Source organism: Camelus ferus, chromosome 9, assembly GCF_009834535.1.
Source record: "Camelus ferus isolate YT-003-E chromosome 9, BCGSAC_Cfer_1.0, whole genome shotgun sequence".
Taxonomy (NCBI): domain Eukaryota; kingdom Metazoa; phylum Chordata; class Mammalia; order Artiodactyla; family Camelidae; genus Camelus; species Camelus ferus.
Window position 1 is genome coordinate 15,573,308 of NC_045704.1, and position 15,808 is coordinate 15,589,115.

At 52.5% G+C, this 15,808-nt stretch overlaps 2 protein-coding genes across 3 annotated transcripts; one reads left to right on the top strand and one right to left on the bottom strand.

Moving 5' to 3' along the window:
* Positions 1 to 2,135: 2,135 nt before the first annotated feature.
* On the bottom strand, positions 2,136 to 4,914 carry PPM1N (protein phosphatase, Mg2+/Mn2+ dependent 1N (putative)). Its single transcript, XM_032485794.1, has 4 exons — positions 3,673 to 4,914; positions 2,994 to 3,111; positions 2,810 to 2,915; positions 2,136 to 2,715 (listed from the first exon to the last, which is right to left on the bottom strand). The coding sequence occupies exons 1-4, from the start codon at positions 4,588 to 4,590 to the stop codon at positions 2,505 to 2,507; spliced, it is 1,353 nt and encodes a 450-aa protein (XP_032341685.1). The 5' UTR covers positions 4,591 to 4,914; the 3' UTR covers positions 2,136 to 2,504.
* Positions 4,915 to 5,822: 908 nt separating this feature from the next.
* Positions 5,823 to 14,271, top strand: RTN2 (reticulon 2). Of its 2 annotated transcripts, XM_032485796.1 has the most exons (10): positions 5,823 to 6,043; positions 7,724 to 7,768; positions 7,891 to 8,361; positions 8,467 to 8,721; positions 11,219 to 11,426; positions 11,702 to 11,840; positions 11,980 to 12,049; positions 12,180 to 12,226; positions 13,440 to 13,498; positions 13,768 to 14,271. In XM_032485796.1, the coding sequence occupies exons 1-10, from the start codon at positions 6,010 to 6,012 to the stop codon at positions 13,847 to 13,849; spliced, it is 1,410 nt and encodes a 469-aa protein (XP_032341687.1). In that variant the 5' UTR covers positions 5,823 to 6,009; the 3' UTR covers positions 13,850 to 14,271. The 2 variants fall into 2 exon arrangements, with proteins under 2 accessions (XP_032341687.1, XP_014410321.1); XM_014554835.2 differs by lacking the exons at positions 5,823 to 6,043; positions 7,724 to 7,768; positions 7,891 to 8,361; positions 8,467 to 8,721 and adding an exon at positions 9,284 to 9,420.
* The last annotated feature ends 1,537 nt before the right edge of the window (positions 14,272 to 15,808 follow it).

Here is a 15,808-nt window from a genome sequence, read left to right on the forward strand (position 1 = left end):
GTGTGCCTTTAAAAATGTAAAACTCATTCTTAGCTCAAGTGCTGCACAAAAGATGTAGCAGACCCTTGTACTAGAGAAACTCTTGCATATGGACACAGGAGCCTGATCAAGGATCTTTATGGCAGCAGTGACGTAAGGGCAAGAAATTGAAAACAGCTTAAATGTCCATCAAGAGGATGATGAACGGTGAAACCATTGCACATCTCTTGTCTGAAGTGCTACGCAGCAGCTAAAAAGAATGAGATGTGCAAGTGGCATGAAGAATTCTCCAACACATTACTGAGTAAAAACAAACAAAGAACCCAGACTGCCAAATGATACATAGGGTATGAAAAAAATCAAGGAAACACCTAAGGTACCATATATATGTGTGTGTACATGCCCGATAAAAGATCTGAAAAAAAAAATCACTCCGACTCATTGCAGGGGTGTCCACTGGGGACAGGGGATGGGATCATGGAGTTTGATGGTTGTAATCTCAAGCCTCACCTTGAAAATGCCAAATTCAGTCCTGCCTCTAGGCTTTCACACTGACTGTTCCTTTCACCTTGGGACACTCTTCCCTGGGGTTTTGCATGGTTGGCTACTTCTGTGTTAGGTTCCTGCTCAGTGGTCCCCTCTTCATCCCCAGGTGGAAAATTGAGTGGCTGTTGGATGGGGGATCGAGAGGGACTTTTCATTTTATACCATTTTGTGCCCTTTGAATTTCAAACCAAGTGAACTTATTACCCATTCAAAAAATAAATAATGTAAAAAAACCAAAGTAGCTCCCCTAGACATTGGCTTATCACGTCCTCCAGTTTCATTTTCTTTGAGACATTTGTCAGTGTCTGAAATTACCTTATTTATGGGTTCCCTTGTTTACTGTCCCCCCACCCCACCCCTCACACTAGGAGGTTTTGGGGGTAAGAAACCTCAGTGGGTCTCCTTAGCTGACGGCTATGAGCAGGGCCTTGCAGACAGCAGGTGCCCAATACATAGTTGCCAAAGGACTGGGCAAATAATGTTTGTGTTTCCCCCACCTCCGCAAGAAAAATGTATTTTGAATTATGTAATGAAAATTTAATCAAACTTCCCCCTACCTACCCCCAAACAGATAAAAAATGGAAAGGGAAGAGAAGGTTATTGAACTGTATGATTTCTCAGGGTCCATTCAGCTCTAAATATTTCAGAAACATTTGGTTTGGGGGGTGTTGTGCTTGGGTTTTTTTTGGGGGGGGGGCAGTCTAGCTGACGGGTGCAATTTCCCCTATCTCATAAGACTTCATTTGAGAGGGAAGTAGGAGAAAGGGAAATAAACATTCTGGGATTCCTCCATTGGCTTGCCTTCCTTCCGCTGGTCTACACAGCCGAGGAAGGGGAGTTTTCTTCCTTTATTCTGTTGAGGCCCCAGTGGGGCAGAGGGTCCCCAAAGGATGACAGCTGTGTACATGTCAGGCCTCCAAGTCCAAGGCAGAGCTTGAAAGGGTGCCAGCGGGTGGCCCAGCCCCATTGTGCCCCTTCTGTAACATAAAATGTGGGAATAGGAACCCCTTACATCTTTGCACTTACTCCCCTGTATTCTGGAAGCATCACTCCTATTTTCCTTTTGAGGAACCAGGATTCCCCATCTCTTAGTCCCTCAGTTTTGCCTGGTGTGAACCCCAAGCCCGAGCGAGGGGGGATGGGCCTGTGATCCTAGCCTAGCCAATCAGAGACAGTGACTGGTCAGGCACGTGATCTGGTGTGGCCAATGGGAACCAGCTCTGGAACCACAGCTGCAACTACCGGGAAACTGGCGCGCCCTCTCCACTGGGGATTGTAGGCTCCTGGGATATGAGCCTGAAGGTGCAACTCTGCTATCTCAAGCGGAGACCCTGCCTGGGAATGAAGCCAACTCAGAGAAACTAAAACTAAGAGACGATTCCTGATGACATCATCCGACAACTGGAGCAGTCATGCCTTAAGTCTCTGAACTCTTCAGTTTCATGGCCCAGGAAATCCCCTGGTTTGTTTTCTCAGGTTGAATGGGGGCTTCTGCCTTTCACAACACGAAAGAATCCTGACAAACACCTCCTTTAACTCTTGAGAAACTATCAACAATCCCCCTACCCCCCACCGCCTTCCTCCAATTGGTAATAACCAAACTCCCTTCTCTGCCCTGCAAAGGCTTTCAGGTTTCCTACTTCACATTTCCTCCCTGACTCCCACCCCATACCTCAGTTTATGTGGTTTCGTCCACCACTTCTTTGGACATCTCCAAATAGGCTGTCTGTGCCCAACCTCTCTCATCTAAGACCTGGACCACCCTCAGAGATGTTATGGTGGTCTCTGCAGCGCAATCAGCCTTTGGTATGGGTCATCAACATTCCTTGAATTTTTTTGCCTTATTCTGGGATAGAGTGGGTGGTGCTTGGGATGATAGGGCTTCACAGAGCAATGTAGGGGGTACATTTCTTGGAGGGCAAGCATAGTCTCTTCTCTGCTTCAGCATCCCCCCACCCCCATCATGCCTAGCACAATTTTCAGGACCAGGAGTGAGAATTTATTAATGTATCAGGCAAGGCCCTTCTCCCCCTGGCCTCAATTTCCCCCTCACTTAAGGAGGTGGGGCAGTGTGAGGGGGCTGGATTACATGTTTCTAAGAGAAAGATTATGGAACACAGGGTCCTTACCACCCAGCGCTCTGCTGAGGCCTGGCAGAACTCAGAATAAGCTTCAGCAATGACTGTGGCCCTGCAGAGCAAAGGAAGGCCCTCAGGAGGAGACCCTCCTCCCATTCCACCCTACCACCCCTCCTCCCATTCCACCCTACCCCACCCCAACCTACTTGCAGTAGAGCCCTCCCCCAGGAGGCAAATCTGGGATGTCCTCAGAGGCCAGAGTCCTGAAAACTGTGTTCAGGCTGGGAGGCTCCTGGGTAGAGGTACATAGCTCTGAGAAGGAAGCAAGAGTTATGGGGGTGCCCCTCCTTGGCGACCACCCCTTCTGCTGGGCTCCTGGCACCTGCTCACCTGCAACCCTGTGTCCCAGAGCTGCGTCCAGTGCTAGCTCCTTCCTGATGGCCTCCTCACAAGGCCTGGGGGCCCCCGGGAAGCAGACCAGGATGCAGGTCATGTTGTCCAGGCTGCCCTGGAGAAGGTGGAGAAAAGAGGGCCTGGTGGGACACGGTTGGATGCCCTTGGAAATAGAGTTTCCCAACATTCCCTGGGTTCTAGTGCCTCTTCCCAATCTGGTTACATCCATTTCTCTCAAATCCCAACTTTCTGCCAGTCTAAACCAGGCCTCTCACAAGGACCAGTCCCTGAGACTATGCCCTCTCACTGTCCTAGCCCCACTCTATTAAAGAGAACCACTTCCCTTCACCAAAGCTCCTCCCACTTTGCTGTTTAGCTGCTCCTCTTTCAGCCACTGATCATACCTTAGGGCCCACTCCTAAGTCTAAGGGCTGTCCCATTCCAAAAAACCCAGGCCCTTTCTCTTAAACCCCACCCACTTGCCTATCTAACACTACTACTCTCCCATCTTGCCACAAGTCTTCCCTCAGTCTCCGCCCTCTGCATATTTTGGCCCTGCCCCTTAGTGGAGCTCCACTCCTTTTCTAGTTTTATTCCTGCCTCTCCATCAAAGCTCCTCCTCCGCTAAAATCCCTTAGGTTCTTTCTTCAAAGATCTCAAGCCCCGCCCTCAGGACCTTACATAGACACGTGTCCAACAGCTGCGCGCAGAGAAGCTCTGGAGCCAAGTCCAAGCAGAGGCGCGATGCCACCAGTCCCGCCAGGGCAGTGCCAGACATCGCGTCCCACACTCCATCAGAGGCCAGGAGCATGAACTCATCCTCGGCCTGGCGTGCCAGGGCAGTCACCTCAGGCTCCGCGGAAACGAGCTGCAGTTCAGGGGGCCTTCCTGGAGCCTCTTTGTAAGCAAAGTCTCCTAGTGCTCGCGATACTGCTAGAGAACCCTCGAGGCGCCGGCGGAGGATGGTGCCGCCTGCGTCGTGGATGCGCTCGCGTTCCCTGGGATGGAGAGGCCGGTGGTCCTCGGTGCTGAAGGCCACGGCGCCGGCGCGACTCAGCACCGCGCGGGAGTCACCACAGTGCGTCAGGTACAGAAAGCACGGGGAAATCAGCAATGCCACAGCGGTGGAGCCGCCGAGCTCGCCGCGGGGCCAGAGCGCGTGCAGGCGTGCGTCTGCGCTCAGGAAGGCGTGGCGCAGCGCTTTGCACACGCCCTCCGGCTCGTGGGGCGCGGGGCCCAGAGCATCGAGCACGTGGCCCGGCAGGTGGCGCGCGCCAAAGAGGGCGGCTCGCGCCCCGCCGTGGCCGTCAAGGACTGCGAAGAAAGACCAGCCTGGGGGCACCCCAGGTAGCGCGAGCCAAGCGCAATGAGCGTCCTCCATGTGTGCTCGCCAGCCTTGCACTGAGCTCGCCCCGAAGCTCAGGGCACACGACGCCGCCACACCCCCATGAGGCCGCTGGGCGCAGCGCGGCGCGTCCAGAAGGGATTGAGGCCCGTCCGGAGACCTCCCCTCCTCTTCCTCCTCCTCCTCCGCCTCTTCTTCCTTGCGAGATGGCCAGAGAAGACGCTCCAGCAGGCGGGCAAGGGCCTCCATCCTTCGGCCTGGGGATCGGGAAGACTCCACCCTCTGCACCTGCTAACCGCTCCCTCACCCTCGTCACCTCCACTAATCCCCTCCACCGTTGAGATTTTAAACCACCTAAATCTTCCTATGCCCTTGACTTACACTCAAGTCGAGTCACTAGAAGGGATTGAACTCCTCGTTCTCCTCTCTCGCACCTTCAAAGCGAGATTTGAAGTTTGGGTCAGGGAAAAATAATAACACACTAGCACTTATCATGAGCTACACACTATTTTATATCATCTTCTCCAGTTTACTGAAGAGGAAACTGGGTCACAGAAGTAAACAAGGGTTACAGAGAAACGATCTCTAGAATTCGTATTCTCAGTACAACCCTAGGCTTCGGGTCCTCAGCCCTGCTTTGTCCAAGCTCCGCTCATAATCAGTGGTCCCGTCCCCGGTTTCAAAAGCTTTAAATCCTTAATTGTTTTAGTTCGTCCCCTCCCTTCTTGGTTTCAGTTGCTTCTCTTCCAGGTTCCGCCCATTCATTCAAACCCACAGCCTCACAAGCTTCTAATATTGGGACAGTCCTGGACCCGCCTCTAGCTCCGCCTCTTAACTGCAGGCCCAGCCCCCTACTCCAGGTTACGCCCATCTTCTGTGCCGCGCCTCCTCCCTTGCCTGTTCTGCGCTACTCTCGATAAGGTTGCGCCTCTACCTTCTCTGTCTCTAACTGACCCCGCCCAACCTGAATAAGTCTAAATTGGCTTAAGCCCCACTCATGTCTGAGCTCTTCCCCTTGTCTCAAACTTTGAGTAGTTTCCTCCCGCCCCATTTCTCACTCCCTTTGAGAATCTAGGCTCATACTCTACCTCTCAGCAGTAGAATCTTTATACCGTCCCCTCAGTGCCACCTCTAGCTCCACCCCAAACCACTCTGAGATCCACGGCCCCATCTTCTCTACCTAGGCTGTTTCATCATTCTCTCCCTGAGCCCCTCACCCTACCCTAGGCCTGGCGCCTCTTCCATAAAGGCCCCACCCTCTTCTCTTTAGACCCCGCCCTTCAGGCCGCCTTCCATGCCTTCTTGGCCCAGCAGCCTACGGTCCTAGCTCAGCCCCTCTATTAGAAAGGCCACGCCCCCTCCATCCTCTCGGGTTTCCCCGCCCCCTCGCCATCCCTCAGGTTCCGCCCCTCCGTTCTCTGGCCCCGCCCCCGGCCCTCGCGCTGCAGTGCCCTCCCCCCACCAGCGGCCCCGCCCGCCTCCGCCAAGCCGAGCTGAGGGCGGCGGCAGCAGCGGCGGCGGTGGCTGCTGGAGCGGCCCGGGAGGAGGAGTCGGCGAGGATGGCGGCGGCGGCGTCCTGGGCGCGGCGGAGATGAGCGCCCGCGGCCCCAGGCCCAGGGCGGCGTGGCCGGAGTGGGCGGGGGTCCCGATGCAGGCCCGAGGTGGGCCATGGGGCAGGTCCTGCCGGTCTTCGCCCACTGCAGTGAGTAGGGGGAGGCTCAGGCCTGGTGTGGGGCCCAGAGGCCCGGGTGGGCTCCTCCCGGGTTTCTCCTCAGCCTCTGGCCGGGGGAGAGAAGAGATGGGGGAGGAGGCGAAGGAGACAAAGGAAGCTCTCCCTTCCCCCCCCCCCGTGTTCTAGAGGCGATGGGGGCCACTTGACCAGGAGAACCTGAATGAGACAGGGCAGAAGTGGGGGGCACGGAGATAGCAGGCGGTGGGCGCGCTGGGCGCTGGGATGTGCCGCAGGGCTCCGCCGGGGGTTGAGAATGTTCTCCGGGAGCTGTCCCCTCGCCCTGGTGCTGGCCGCCGCCGGCGGGGAGGGGATTTGAATGGAGGGGTAGAGCCAGGGTGGAGAAGAGGGGTCTGAATCCCCCACTCCCACATCACCCATCTTTGCATCCCACCTCCGTTTTCTGCCCACACTCAGAGGAAGCTCCGACCTCGCCCAAAATGCCCAATGCCCTGTCCCCGGGAAACAGCCATCCCTGGTTTAGGGCTAGGACACCTGGGTCCTTAGCGGGCTTTAATACCATTGATTAGCAGTGGCTTTACCTAGGAGGAGACCCACTCCGCTCCCTGCCTCTGATTCCTGGCCTCCTATTTCCCAGCTGAAGAAACGAAGTGGGGGTGGGGGACATCTGATTTCACTTTCCAAGGGGTATTGAGCATCTCCTGTAGGCAAAGCTAGCTCCAAGGAGCGGGATTCCACAAATGAAAATGTCTTATCTGATCCTCATGATCTCCGAGCCCAGGGCTATAACAGTCCTTGTCTAACATTCTCTGTCTCACACCCTCACAGCCGGGGATTTCAACGCTGACTAGGCCACTTGCATGTCTTGAGAGTCCAGATGCCAAAATCCTGAGAATTTGTTACTTCAACATTTTAGAGTATCATCCCAACATTCTAAGATATTTTCCTTACCTGGGCTTACAAAGGAAGGCCCTACTTGATCTCGCTACCTGCCTCTGCCACCCTGGCCTTACTTCTCTGTCCTCATGTCCCATCCCTCTCTCCCTCAGTCACTCTGCTTCACTCACATCTGCACACTTCTCTGTTCCTCAAATATGCAAAACATAGTGCTTGCAGTAGCTTTTCCTTCTGCCTGGAAGACGGTTCTCTTGACATCCTGCGGCTTCCCCACATGATTCAGGTTTCTACTCAAGTGTTATCAGAGAAGACTTCCTCACCACCCTGACTGAAATAACACCCGCTTACTTTCTCCTCCCTTGTCTTGATTTTTCTCCCCAAGCTTAGCACCCAGTACCATAAATTGGTTGTTTATTGTCTGTCTTTCCTATAGAGTATAAGCTCTATGGGAGTAGGGATTTTGTCTGTTTTATTCACAGTTGTATCCTCAGGATCTAAAACAGTGCCTGCCATATAGTAGGCACTTAATTAATGGTTGTTGAAATAATTAATTAATTGAAACCTCCTAAAATCCCTAATTTGAAGATCGAGATTCCTGGACTGGAACATCTAAGACTGAGCTTCTTGATAGCAAGGATACTAAAGTTTTACAGTCTGTATGCAGAATGTTCTAAGGGTCCTATGATTAAAATTTTAAGATTCCTTATTTTGGACAAGTTTCCACGACTGGCACACTACTTCTGTAATTCGGGCAGTCTAAGCTTCTAAGAGTCCTTGATTCTTTCCTTCTCGCAGAAGAAGCTCCATCTACAGCGTCCTCTACCCCTGACTCTACAGAAGGTAAGTAGAGAGGGAGGATGTGAGAGTGGGACTTGAGGAGGCTCAAAGCTGGGTAAACGGATTAAGGGGAATGGGTCAGGGTCTTGGTCAGAGGAGTTCATGCCCTCCTTTGCTCACGGCAGGAGGGAATGACGACTCGGATTTTCGTGAGCTGCACACAGCCCGGGAATTCTCAGAGGATGACGAGGAAGAGACCACATCGCAGGACTGGGGCACTCCCCGGGAGCTGACCTTCTCCTACATTGCCTTTGATGGCGTGGTGGGCTCTGCGGCCCGCAGGGATTCAGCTGCCCGCCGCCCAAGGCCCCAGGGCCGCTCAGTCTCGGAGCCGCGAGACCCACCCCCTCAGCCTGGCCTGGGCGATAGCTTGGAGAGCATCCCCAGCCTGAGCCAATCCCCGGAGCCTGGGCGCCGTGGTGACCCCAATTCTGCCCCTCCGGCGGAGCGTCCCCTGGAGGACCTGGGTCTCAAGCTGGACCAGCTGGGCTGGGCGGCCCGGGGAGCAGGGTCCGGGGAGGACTCTGCCACAAGTAGCTCCACCCCACTAGAAGACGAGGAGCCGGATGGATCGGAGGCTGGAGAGGCTAGGAAAGGTGAGATGTCCCAGGTGCTGGAACCGAAGCCACAAGGGGTGGGTGGTCTATCCTTCGGGCACCTCCAAGGTGAAAGCTTACAGCCTTCTCTCTCTAACGCACCAGAACTGGACCTACAAATTGGACTCGCTCAGTCTTCACCGCCCGAAGTCTTGACTCCGCAGCCCAGCCCTGGCTCTGGGACCCCTCAGGCCCGCACTCCATCCCCTCCCCGATCCCGGGATTCAAACTCTTGGCCGGATGAGTCCTCGCTGGTCGAGAAGGAAGAGCTGTGGGGGCAGCTGGAGCGGGAGCCAATCACGGGGCAGTGCCTCCATAGCACGGACCAATCAGAATTCACATTGGAACCATACCTTCTAGGTAAACTGCGTCAGGGAAAGTGCTCCTTTGGACTACAGCGAGGGTGGAGGATTGGAATTTTAAGGGACCAGCCTCGCGAAGGAACGGAGGAGAGTGGAGAAGGGAGGAGGTATTGCTATTGGCAAGACATCATAAACTCCGCCCTTAAATTTTTTTCCTGTTACCTAAGATTACCATTGGCTCTTTTTATACAGTTCCCCCGCCCATTTGAGAAGTTAGCCCTCCTTGGAGTATTAGCATTGGCTGATTGCTGAAAAAAAAAAAAAAAATCCCTCTTTTGGAGTGCTCCCCCTAGAGGCTGATTTTGGAGAGGCCAAATCCCTGGGGGAGGAAAAAAAAGGCTCTCTTCTGAATGTGGCCATGGGGCATTTAAAGGTAAACTCTACACTTTTTAAAAACTCTCCTCTTTCCTAACCACATGCATTGGCCAGTTGTAAATAGACCCCGCCTTATTTTAAAGTATGCTCAGCCTCCACAAACGGTTCCTGTAGGTTAGTTGTAGACATCACTGATTTTGGCTGTTTACAAAGACAGCCATCCCATTTTGGAATTGTTCCCACCTCTGTGGAGAGCCATTGGCTGGGTACAGAGGGGCCCCGCCCCCTTACTCCCTCCCTCTGGTTCCACTGAAGTGGGCAAAATCCCTGAGAAGCAGCGGTGTCCGTAGCCTCTCATTCGGAGCCGAGATGGGGAGTAAAGGTGGGCCTTCGGGGCGGGCCGGGACGGGGGTGCTGGGGGATCGCGGAAAGGGGTCCAGATTAGGTCTTATCTCCCTCAAGTCTGGGGGATGTTTCCTATTGGTCCCAAATTCCCCAGAGCTGCAGGCTGGGGCTGAGGGGCTGCAGGGGTGTCTAAGGAGTGCGTGGAGAGGGTGTGGGGTCCCCTCCCTCTCGAGCTGGAGCTTTGGGACCGAAGAGCGGGGAGGCCCCCTCCCCCAGCCTCAGGCCCAGGCGGCGCTGTCACTCAGGAGCTAGACGAGCCAGCACAGCTGCGGGTGAGGCTCCCTCCCCCCAGCTGCCTAAACTTAGCCCCCGCCTCGGGCGACCCCGTCCCTCCCCCATTCACTGGCTCTAGGTGTTGTAGGGGAGCCTGTAGGGAAGGGGTTACGGGGGAGGTCTGCCCTAGTTAGAGGCAGGTGGGAGGATGTGATAGGGAGGATACAAAAGTGAGGGGAGTCAGACTCTAAGGGGGACTGGCTGGGATGGATCAGTTTGATTGGAGTAAGGGTCGGAGGATGGAGACTAGAAGTAGATGGAAGAATACTGGGCTCTCAGTTCAGGTCTCAAAGGGGAGTGGATTACAGGGAGGGCTGTTCAAAGTTTAGATGAGTGAGATGAAAAACTTTGGGGTCCCCAGGTCACTGGTCAGGGGTTAGGCTGGGCTTGGGAGAATTTAATTTAAACGTGCATGAATACAAAAAGAAAAAAAAGGGAGATGAGTCTCAGAAAGATATCAAAAATTTGAGTTAAGGCCTAGGAAGGAGGATAGTGTTATTAACATATTTTAGACTTAGATAAATGTGTTGGTAGGAGTATCAAGGAGCTAACTACACTGGTCAGGGTGCAAAAAATAAAAAGAACAATAACACCCATTGCTGGGCAGGATGCTGGGAAAAAATCACTTTCATGTTACTCATGAAAATAAGGATTGTTAGAGTCTTTCTAGTAAGCGATCTGGTAATATTTATGACATTTGAAAATACATAATTAGTCCACCCAGTGATGATTCCACCCTTTGGATTCTATCTCAGAAATAGAACCTCTTGGAGGTAAGAATATCTGTAGGAGGCTGGTATTTGCAATACTGCTGGGGAAGGGGATGGGGGGAGGAAACAAAGTAAATGACCCAGCAATAGATACGTGGTTGAATAAAATGAATGATGGTGAAGTCACACCATGGAATAGCATGTAGCCTTTAAAAAGAATGAATTAAAAGCTAGTCCATATAAAATAGATAAACAACAAGGCCCTACTGTATAGCACAGGGAACTATATTCAATATCTTGTAATAACTTACAATGAAAAAGGATTTGAAAAGGAATGTATATATAATTAAATCACTATGCTGTCCATCAGAAACTAATACAACATTGTAAACCAATTATACTTCAATTATATACAAAGAATAGAACAGGAAAAAAAAGAGCTATTCCAGTTGACCAAGAGGGAATTCTAGGAGAAAAAGTAGAGTGAGATATGCAGGATGTAGAAGAGTATATATATGGTACCATCTTAACCCCCAAATTGTGCCCACACATAATCTATGGGCAGAAGTAAGCTTAAGGGGACTTACTAGACAGTTAACTTGGGTTTTCCAGGAGGAGAAGAGAGGAGGCAAGAATGGAATAAAAGACGACAAATAAAAATCGGGTAATTGGATTAAGGCTCAGACAGGTGCATCAAGAGGTCATGGTTTAGCCCTGAGACAGGAAATAGGTCAAGAGGTCAGCCAGACAAGCTCCAAACCCCAGCCTGATCGCCACCCCCTCCCTCCACAGTGGCGGACCTGCTGTACTGGAAGGACACGAGGACGTCGGGAGTGGTCTTCACGGGCCTCATGGTCTCCCTGCTCTGCCTCCTGCATTTTAGCATCGTGTCCGTGGCCGCCCACGTGGCCCTGTTGCTGCTCTGCAGCACCATCTCTCTCAGGGTTTACCGAAAAGTGCTGCAGGCCGTGCACCGGGGGGACGGCGCCAACCCTTTCCAGTGAGAACCCCCGGCCCAGACCCTAGCACTGGACCTAAGTCAGGACCCATGACCTCAAGTCAGGCTCTGACTTCTCACCCTGGCCCTGACGCATCCCATCTCCGCTTCTATCTCCCACATGATCCCTGACTTCCAGCCCTAACCTCTGACCCTTAATCCTTGATCCTGTCTCTTGACCCCCAACTCCATCTAGGCCTGGCCTTCTCCCCAACCCTCATTTCTTGCCCTTGTCCCAGCCACCCGCTGAGTCACCTCCCACACCTTGGTTATCTCAGGGCCTACCTGGATGTGGATCTGACCCTGACTCGGGAGCAGACAGAACGTTTGTCCCAGCAGATGGCCTCCCACGTGGTCTCTGTGGCCATGCAGCTGCGGCATTTCTTCCTGGTAGAAGACCTCGTGGACTCCCTCAAGGTGCCTGGAAGCCCCTGCTCCCTCCTGGGTTCCCAATATTCACGTCCCTGCCCCTGGTGGGTAGGAGGGCCATTGCTGGGGAAGTTCCCAGCCTGGGGAGCACCCCGTCGGCTCTGCTGACCCTGCCCCTCACCCTCAGCTGGCCCTTCTCTTCTACATCTTGACCTTCGTGGGTGCCGTCTTCAATGGTTTGACTCTCCTCATTCTGGGTGAGCTGGGAAGGCTGTGGCGGGGGTGGGGGTGGGTGCGTGGGTCACTGAGGGGTTGGTGGGGGACAGGGCTCTGGATGGAGCTATTAAACTCCTGGGAGAACCCTGATCCCTATTACTGTGCCCACAGGAGTGATTGGCTTATTCACAGTTCCTCTGCTGTACCGACAGCACCAGGTGAGTGTGACAGGCCCTCAGCTGGTAGCATCCTAGCCAAACATGAGTGGTCTGACTGCCCCTCGCTACAGCCAGGATCCCATGATAGATGTCCCAGCCAGAGACAGGAGGATAAGCCGATGTGCCCCCTCCGTGACAGAGTCAGGGTCTGATGGACACATGCCCCAGCTGGGCACAGGTGGTCTGCCTGCTGCCCCTCCTCGATACAACTGGAGTCAAAATAAGATATTTCAACAGCCAGAGACAGGCAATTCGATTGGTGTCCTGTGGCAGAGCCAGGATCTGACTGACATGTCCCAGCACAAGGCAGGTGGTCTATCTGATACTCCTCCCTGACAGTGACCCAAGGTCCAATGTGACATATTCTAGACGCAGCCTGACTGGTGTCTTCTCTCCCTGACACAGTGTGAGACTGAGTAACACTCATCCTAGCCAGAAACAGGCAGACAGATGAATGCCTTCTCCTGATACCCTGATACCCCTGGAGACTGACAAACACATATTCCATTTGCAGACAGACAGACAGACTGATGCCATTTATCCCTACACATAGTCTGGGTCTGACACCCATCCCAGCCAATCAGGTGGACTGACTGATGCCCTCACTCCCTGAAACTGCAAGGGACTGACATTTCAGTTAAATCAGGTGGGATGTCTGTTACCCAGAACACTGGCGGAAACAGGGCCAACTGACATATATCCTATCCAGAGACAGGCAGATGGACTGGGATTCCATTTATGACATTCTCCAGCACAGCTGAGAGCCAAATGTTACACGTCTCTGCCAAAGAGATTGTCTTAACTAACTCCCTCACATGCCAGAATCACTGAGACTCACAGAGTCAACTAACACTGTGTATTAAACTAGTATTTAAATTCAATCCACCCAGGGACTCAATACCAATGTCCTCTAAATACACACACAGGCAACTCACTCAAAAAGTAACAATAATGTCCAGGACACAAACTCACTTGCAGATTCCTGTGTCTCTACCTGACATTGCTTCCTACACAGTGTGGTCAAATGAACTTCTGACTTCAACTTGATCTTCTGACTTCCAAGGGTATTTTATTAGGTTTAGAGTTGAAGACTGTGTGGTGGGCCACTCCCTCAACTCCTGATTTGAGGATGGGGAAGGGAAAAGCCTCCTGAATGAATTAGGGAGAAGAACCCCTTCCAATCTCTCCCTTCACCCCTTCTTGGTCTCCCCAGGCCCAGATTGACCAGTATGTGGGATTGGTGACCAATCAGTTGAGCCACATCAAAGCTAAGTAAGGGCATGTGGTGGAGATGGATGGGATGGGGAATGGAATGGGGAAACTTGGGAATGCTCTCCAACCCCCAATATTTCCTGTCCCTAAACCTCCTGGGGCTGAATGCCTCCTTCTTAAAGGGTGAGAGACAATTCCATCTCAGGCCAGTAGGTGGAGAGCAGGAGCTGGCTTGGGCACTCAGTTCCTCCATCCCGTTTCCCCCTTAGTTCTCACAGACTTATCCTATTTCTTGCCCCACCCTTTGACTCCACCTGTTTCTCCCTCAGGATCCGAGCTAAGATCCCAGGGACCGGAGCCCTTGCCTCGGCAGCAGCCGCAGTCTCCGGATCCAAAGCCAAAGCCGAATGAAAGCGGTGTCTCTGCCCGCGGGACGCCTGCCCCCACCCTCTGTACCCCTCTGTCCCTCTCCATCTCCCTTCCATCCCCACCCTCTCCCCGCCTCAGCCGGAGCGGTTTCCGGGTGGATGTCAGGATCACTCACACCTGGGAGTTTGCGCAAATTGCCTGAGCGGCCAGGACTACATTTCCCAAGAGGCTCTGCTCTAGGAGCCTGGGAAAGGCGAGGCACCTTGGCCGCGGGGCCTGCTGGGACTTGTAGTTGCCTAGATAGGGCACCCGCCCTACACTTCCGTGACCCCGCCGCTGGAGGCGCCGTGAGGGATTGGTGTCTCCTGGACGCCAGTAGCCCCAACGCCGGGGCTTTGCATGGGGCCCAGGGGAGGCCTGAGCTTGGATTTACACTGTAATAAAGACTTCTGTGGAAAACGCAAGGCCTCCTGTGCTTCCAGCCCCCTCCAGCTTTCACTTTCCCGCACTGAAAAGCAGCTGAGTGATACTCAGGGAGTAAACTTACCCTCTACTACCTAAGAGATGGCCAATCCCAGGGCTAGCCAACCTTCACAGCCACTTTCCATGCCTGTGCTCAAGACAGACATCACTAGTCGATCCCCACACTCTGCCTGCTGTCCCTCCATCTCACCTGAGTCCCAGACCCGTGTATCCAGCTGTCTTTTGGACTACTCCCCCGACAAACTCACTCAAACCTCTTCCTTGTCCTACCTGATTTCCAACTCAGGGATGTCCTCTCTGCCCACGTCGTCACCCGGCCAGAGACCCAGGTATGGCCCTGGACTCCTCCTGCACCCCCTTATATCTAACCATGTCTATCTTCTCACCCACGCACTTCTTTCCATTTCAGCTGCTTTGGGAGTAAGCACAGGCCCTCATGGCCTCTTTGGGCTTCAGGTTCTAAAACTGTAAGCTGGAGGAGGAGGAGGCAGGGAATTGGAGTCTAAAGACTCCTAGGCCTTGATTTGAATCAACTTCACTAATTTTTAGCTGCGTGACCTTGAGCAAGTGACTTCATCTCTTACAGCCTCAGTTTCCTCAAATGGAAAATATTCACCATAAGCTGCCTACATGTAAAGCCCCTGTCACTGGCATAGAATAAATGTCCAATAAACAGAAGTTGCTATTCTTAGCTGTGACACCATTTCCCAAACCTCAGTCATCTCCTCACGACCTGGTTGATCTTTATATCACCTATTCCGCTATTTATCTAATTTTTTTTTCTTTAAGTTGGCTTATTAAAAAATAATAAAACAAATTTCTTTTAAAAGAAAATGTCACTTCACCACCAGGGAAGTCAGCATCGCTTGCCAGAAATAGAATGTAACAGTTAAAATAAACACAAAACCATTACCATTTAATCTGTTTGTGCATCACCTAAAATCTTGCCTCTAATGATGGATGTCACATTTTAGAAGATAGATAATGATGTTACAGGAGTAATAGTTACAGCCCCAGACTTTGTATACAAGAGTTGTCTAGCAGCAGCAAGCTAACTAACAGAGGGAGGACTTAAGGGGGCTTCTCTTGAATCCAGATTTGCCAAGCAGGATTTGCTTGTTATGATTCCTCCTAGTGGGGCTAGTCTTGTTTTCCGGATGGGGAAACTGAGGCTCAGAGAAGGATACTGATAATATTCTTGCATTCATCCTAAAACATTTAGTGAACATCTGCTAAGTGCGCAAGCACTGTTTAGGTCAGAGACACAGAAATGAACCAAAACAAAATCTATGCTTTCATGGAGCTGATATTCTAGTGGGAGCAGCGAGACAATAAGCAAATACACATAGAATATGGCAGGTGGTGATCAGGGTGATGGAGAAAAGTCCATCAGGGAAAGGGGACACGGTGACAGGGCTTGCTATTTTAAACTGGGTGGTCAGGGAAGGCCTCGTTAAGTGGTGATATTTAAGCAGAAGCCAGAGGTAAGGGAAGCAGTGAGTCATGTAAACATGTAGA